The sequence below is a fragment of the Gavialis gangeticus genome, unplaced genomic scaffold, assembly GCF_001723915.1.
Source record: "Gavialis gangeticus isolate Ggan-Ray unplaced genomic scaffold, GavGan_comp1, whole genome shotgun sequence".
In the NCBI taxonomy this organism is placed as follows: domain Eukaryota; kingdom Metazoa; phylum Chordata; order Crocodylia; family Gavialidae; genus Gavialis; species Gavialis gangeticus.
In genome coordinates, this window is record NW_017729004.1 from 6,404,115 (window position 1) to 6,410,635 (window position 6,521).

The 6,521-nt window shown below is 46.2% G+C and overlaps 1 protein-coding gene across 2 annotated transcripts in view; it reads left to right on the top strand.

The window, feature by feature from the left end:
* The window catches only part of CCDC13 (coiled-coil domain containing 13), a 45,340-nt gene extending 40,743 nt beyond the window's left edge, over positions 1-4,597 (top strand). The window contains exons 14-15 of one of the 2 annotated variants that reach the window (XM_019508060.1): positions 2,504-2,618; positions 3,959-4,597. In XM_019508060.1, coding sequence (XP_019363605.1) covers positions 2,504-2,618; positions 3,959-4,118 — 275 coding nt within the window. In that variant the 3' untranslated portion in view covers positions 4,119-4,597. The remainder of the gene's footprint in view (positions 1-2,503; positions 2,619-3,958) is intronic. The other variant, XM_019508061.1, reaches the window with a different exon arrangement.
* The last annotated feature ends 1,924 nt before the right edge of the window (positions 4,598-6,521 follow it).

Genomic DNA, 6,521 nt, shown 5'->3' on the forward strand with positions numbered 1-6,521 from the left:
AAGGAGAAGTCCCAAAACCTGGTGGGAGGATGGAGCTGGACTGGTCTCAGCGGGGGCAGATGGCAGGACAAGGAGCAATGGGCTCAAGCTGCAGCAAGGGAAGTTGAGATTGGATATTAGGAAAAACTTTCTTACTAGGAGGGTGGTGAAGCACTGGAACAGGTCACCCAGAGAGGTGGTGGACTCTCCATCCTTGGAGGTTTTTAAGACCCAGCTCCACAAAGCCTTGGCTGGGATGATGTAGTTGGGGCTGGTCCTGCTTTGAGCAGGGGGTTGGACTAGATGTGACCTCCTGAGGTCCCTTCAACCCTCATTTTCTATGATTCATCTCTGGTCTAGGGCAGGCAGTAGAGGGATTTGAATTTGGGTGTCTCAGCTATTATGTGAGCATATTAATCCCTGGCTGGGGGGAAGGTGGGGTAGAGAGTGGTGTTACCATTGCTTCCATTCAGTGTGGGATGAGGATTCAACCCTATGGGGCAAGAAGCAGGTACCTGCCTTGTTTGTGAATCCTGAAGGGGCTTAAGTGTGAGATTGTCACTGGGCTGCTTGGCTTTGTCAGGACTAAGGTGAGTCTCTGCATTCCCAGGGGTATAAATGTAGGCACCTAAGGGGTTGAGAAGATGCTGTGTGGGGTTCTGTGAGTGCCAGTGGCACATATGTCCCATATAAAAATATGCAGTTACTTTTTTTCATTATAGTTCATACCCTGGATGGGGCTCTGCAGTGCTCAAATCCCATCATTTGAAGGAGAATTAAACAGTGTTGCTGATCGCTTGTGACTGCACAGATCACAGCACTCTTCAGTGTAGAGGTGTTACCCTGTTTAGCACCCACTTTCATTTCTCCTGCAGTCTCAAAAAGCAGCAGTATCCTGCATATCGTGTCCCAAGCCATTTTTGCTTGGTTGTTTTGGGATAGTTAGAGCTCAGGGGTTCACCTCGAGGTGTCAGTCATTTGTAACTGGATGAAGCATGGCCAATTTGGATTCCATATACTGTAGCATACATACCCATGCATAGATTAAACAGTAAGATCACACTCCTTGTATATTCCAAGACCAAACTACAGTGTTGTGTTAAAGATATATCTAGATATAGATATATCTATAAGGGGAAAATATGGTACCTAAATCCCTAACTTGAATGGGCAGTAACTCGATTCACAAGCTCTCTTCTTTTAAAACTGCACTTGCTGTGAGCAAGAACGCTTCTGAACAAGAAGTGAATCCACAAATCTTTAAAATACTCCTTTAACAGAGAACTTAGCTTTTCCTAATGCTGTTAATACCTGATCATTGAAGAAATAAAGAGAAATGAAAGCCCATGGCATAAAGAAGGCTATGGCCCTGCTAATTAGCATAATGCTTAACATGCTAAATTGGGAAGAGCTGATCTAATTGTGAATGCTAATGTTTTCATTCTCTGCCAGGCAGAGATTGTAGGTGCTGATGCTGGCAGAGGACTTTGGCTCCGCACACAAGAGCAATACTCTTGTCAGTATCTAAAATTGCTCCTTTTTTCTCTTTTTCAAAGAAAAAGTGCTCAGGAAATACAGAATGCAAAGCAAAATCCTAATGATTTACAGGGAAACACTGCCGTGTTTGATCAATTGCCTAAAATAAAATAGCAGGACAAAGGCAGCTTCTCATTTACAAGAAGTCTGTAGTTTATTCTCATATGTTTTATTTCTTTCCCCACTCACCAATTACTGTATTTCCAACAGGAAGGCCAATATATTTCAGATTTCCCCTGGGCGAGTTGCTCTATCTGTTTGAATTGGTGTAACAGCACTCTCTCATGTTGATACAGGTCCCAAATGCAGGAATGTATCTTTAATAAAGAAGGCACTTGAGCACGTGCCTCTCGAGAAGCACCTCAGTGGGTGCAATAGGGTCATAGTGTTGCTGTAGGATGTTCCGGGGAATATATGATAAGCAAAATTTATTTAGTAATATCTGCTTCTTTCCCAGACCTGAGGAAAGGCACTTAGTCTCTCCCAACTATATAACTGTGTTATGACTAACGTCTCTCCCAACTATAGACCTGATCCAGTAAAAGATATTACCAAGCAAACCTTGCTTCTCAGCAGGCATAACAGAGATCTCCATCTCGGGTATTTATAAAACACTGTCACTATAGCCGTGAGTGGGAAATACAATTACAAGAAAGATGAGCATCAAAATAATCTCATTCAACTGTTTACACAGCCCACAGCTTTAGCCACTTGCACTTTGTTTCATGTGTTTCCTTCCCTAAACAGCAGCCCCCCATCACCTCCCTGCTGAAATACAGTCTCATTCAGTTTGTAATTCTACTGAAAAGAGATTAGAGCAGAGCAATCTTCCCTGTGTGTTTGCAGCCTGTTCGTGCCTGCACGTGGAGTGAGCAGGCCCCTTCCCTATTCTCTGTCCCCAGAGATGTACTATAAAGCTATGCTGCTGTTGACTTCACAGGGTTGCCTTTGCATTTACTAGAACTCCATGCTATGATTGTGTCCGCAGGTCAGTCTGCAAATACCGCCAAACAAACCTTGACTGTGGGCGACAGGAAAGATTTGGCTGCAGTTCAGTTCTCAGAGGTGCCCCTGGAGTCTCAAATAGAAGAGCTGAGCACAAGGTATAGCTCCTCTTTCCTTATCCTGGGTCTCTCTTGGCTTCCTCCAAAACTCAGAAGCTAAGCTTAGTCTGTCCTCTTATAGATTAAACCAGCCATGCTTGTAGGGCTAAATCCTATTTCCGTCTGGACACGTCTACACGAGATGCTAACTGCACAGTAGCCTAATAACACTGCACAGTAGCATGCCGGGCAAAAACCATGCTAATATGGTGCTGCACAATAGTATCAGGCTACTGTACAGTAAGTGTCACTAAGTAGCCAGCGCAGTAGTGCAAGTTACTGCACATTGATTTCTTACTTGGTTAACCAAGTACTAAAGTTAATACACAGTAACTACGGTGCATTAATGAACATGTAGACGTGCCCTCTATGTATTGAAATGGCAAGCAAGTAGCTACATAATGGTAGTTTGGGCACCATTTATATGCAATATGTGATCTGGCTCTGGGCATACAAATGAGCATGTTCAGCAGAGCTGTCCCGTGGCCAGCAGCTGTGTGACAGCAGGATCCATGCATAAGACTGGGAAAAGTCCTGAAGTTTAGCTGAGCAAAAAACCACGAGTGGGTGTCAGAGACCGGAGGAGGTGGAAGACGGCAGTGATCTTCCCACCTTTTATCACGATAGCCTCATGGGTAGAGCTCTTGTATCTCCTGCTCTGTGGGTAAGTTCAATAACTGACCCCCAACCCAGAGGAGAATTAAACCTATATCTCCTGCTTCCTAGCAAAGCACTCTAACCACCAATCTAGACATCCCCTGAGCCCCTATCTAGCTGGCCTACTGAACGACCAAGAGAGGGAGAAATGTGGGGCCAGGAGGAAGAGAACAAGCCAGAGGCTGTGTGTGTCTGTGAGAGGGTGAGGACCCTGAGTTATAACCCAGGCCTCTGCTCCTACTGGGACAGAACCACCCCTAAGAAATGCGGTGGGCACAGGTTCACCCATGTCGCTTCTGGCAGGTATACGTCCCGGAGAAGCAGAATCCCAAACAGCGCAAAAGTACCAACACCAGCAGTGCTGTGGTTGCATTTGTGCTGATTTAGTCCTCAGTGCTTGTGTTCTTGGGGCTGGATCCTCACTTGGGATAAATCAGCATAACTTTATTGAATGTTGGCACAGAAGACGTGAGAGATACCAGGAAACAAAGCATTAGGATATTCCCTTCTGTCTCAGAGAGCTGGGGAACAAGTGTTGAAAAGCCTGATGGTCCTTGCTGCTGCAGTAAAATTACCAGCAAGCATGTGCATGGAGGCTTGCTTTCCCCTGAGGCCAAAGCGCACTTTCTATTTGCTCCGACCCTCCACAGTGAGACTGAACGTTTCCTTTTGTGTGTGCGTAGGCTTCAGATCCAGGTGGATGAAAACAAGGCACTGAAGAGAGCCCTGGAGAGCACTGCAAGAATGAAAGAGGAGGATTTCAAACTGTACCAAGAGACAATGAGCCAAGTGAAGGAGATCTTTCTACAGGCACTGCGGCAACAGAAGCAGGAGAAGAATTAAAGCAGGGCATTCAAACTCCCTTGGTCTGCAGCAGGAAGAGAGTCTAAGAATAGATCCAGTGAATTGAGATGCAGGAGCGGTCTCATTAGCCACTGCCCCAGAACGTTTAATTTTTTAGCACGTACAGGAGAGGGTGGGAAACACTGTTGAACCTTACATTATAAAGGGACTCTTTAAATTTCAGCAAATCCCCAGTTGGAAGATCTCAGCCCATGACCATCCATGCAAGTTGGATGCACTTTATCAGAGCTCCAAGGCTGCAGCCCTAATATGAGCAAAACTTCCCTGGGTTGCAGTCGGCCTCTGCTGGAGAAGACTCCAGGTCTAAAATGCCCTGATTTTTATCTGCAAATATAGAACCTGTTTCATATTAAGCTCATTCTCAATATCTTCTTTGTAAACCATGCAGGAATTAAGCTATATTCTTTTAATTAAATAGACACAGTCTCAGTCAGCATACAGATACCTGTCTGTCTACAACTTTTCCATAGCAGCTGTCTCCGCGCTCCTGCATGTTGAACACATAGGTAAGCCTGCTTGCCAATGCAGCCAAGTGGGAGTGGTCTTCTGCTCTTTGCCCACCCTGGTCTTTTGAGTGTTTTGGGTCTCCGACCAAATCTGTCGGGGCTGACAAGCTACTGCCAAAAATGAGTCAAGCTTTAACTGCCTCTGGTAACCCATCCCTCACCTGCTGTACCTCAGATGAGAACACAAATATTTCTGGCACTTCCTCATTTGCCTTGGAGTGTGGGTTTTGCTCCTGGGAATCAACAGCAGCAAAGCCCCTGGAAAAAAAGGTAGCATCACTGGCGCTGTCCCTGTATTAATACAACTAGGGGTCATGGTGTCTCTGTCTGGTATTCTGCTAGCCAAGAGAAGTCACATCAGCTGCAATCCAGGTAGGCAATGAGATGGGTCCTGCCATCAAGGAGCCAACAGATTTTTGCCAGCAGAAGGGCAGCCCAGCAAGTGGGCAGCAAGTGACTTTTTTGGATAGCGCGGCTGCGTTCCTGATGTTGAAAGCCTTTTTAAAAGCAGCGCTTCTTCCCTGAGAGCTTGTGAGTGTCTCTCTGATGACTGATGTTTCATTCCGTGAAGCTGAAGTTTGCAAAACGCTGTTCAGAGCAGTCAGTGGAAAAGGGACTACACTTGCATGCATTTCAGAAAGCACCTCCTTTTCCTGGCATTAGGGAGGCTGCAGAAACCACAGAAGGCAGTGGGCATGGAGCTATTCCAGATGTAGGGACAGCAGACCCTGCCCTCACTAAGTCTCTAGCTCTCGTGGTAAGGGGTAGAGACTGCACCCAAAGAAGGAATTCTCCAGTGAATCCCCAAAGGTTTTTGGCCCTAGAAAGAGGCCTCACATTAGGGAAAAGTTATTTCTCCCCAGCCCCAAGGCCTTTGGAAGATGATCCAAGAAAGAAAATGCAAGTTCTCATTTGTAAAGTGACAAGACCTAATGTGGTCAATTTTAAATTGCTCAGGCCAGATTCTCAGCTAGTGTAAGACCGGAGTAACAGTCGAAGACCACGGAGATGCCTCCATCACCAGGGTCATGTCAATACTCCTCTGAAAGCCAAAAGTCAAATTTCCAAACATGAACCGCAACAATTTCTAGTTGTGGGGAAAAGTCCTGGTGCACCGCTGGAGACAAAGCATGACTTGCGGTCTGATTTTTCCTAGATTGCGTTTCTTCAGAGCATTGAATACACAGAGAAGCAGCAGAGAGGGAGTGCAAACCCCATTTCTGCTTTCAAAGGCCCCAGACTCTCCTAAGTCCCTCCAACCAGGGTTCGCTGTTAGCTTGACCAAAGTAAAGCAAATGGGGGATGAGTCTCAGGAGCTTAGGAGCTGACTCTGTCACTTTCTAGCACCAAAATAGACAGCAAACACTAATGGCCAGATCCTACACTTGATCTTAGCCATAAGTTTATTAATGAGGCCATCCTTAGTGGACTGGCTGATGCCAACATCCTAAGGGATAGCCAGCACGGGTTTGTTGCAGGTAGGTCTTGCTTGACCAATCTCATTTCCTTCCACGACCAGGTGACCTATCACCTGGACAAGGGAGAAGAGATTGATGTCATATATCTTGACTTCAAAAAAGCCTTCAATCTGGTATCCCACGATCACCTCTTGGCGAAACTGGCCAATTGTGGCCTTGGGTCCACCACAATCCACTGGCTGGGAAATCAGTCCGTGGTCGGACCCAGAGGGTGGTGGTTGACGGAAGTCAATTGTTGTGGTGCCCTGTGACCAGTGGGGCCCCCCAAGGCTCTGTCCTTGGACCCATCTTGTTCAACATCTTCATTAATGATGTGGACATTGGAGTCAGGAGCGGACTGGCCAAGTTCACCAATAACACCAAACTCTGGGGTAAAGCATCCACACCTGAGGACAGGA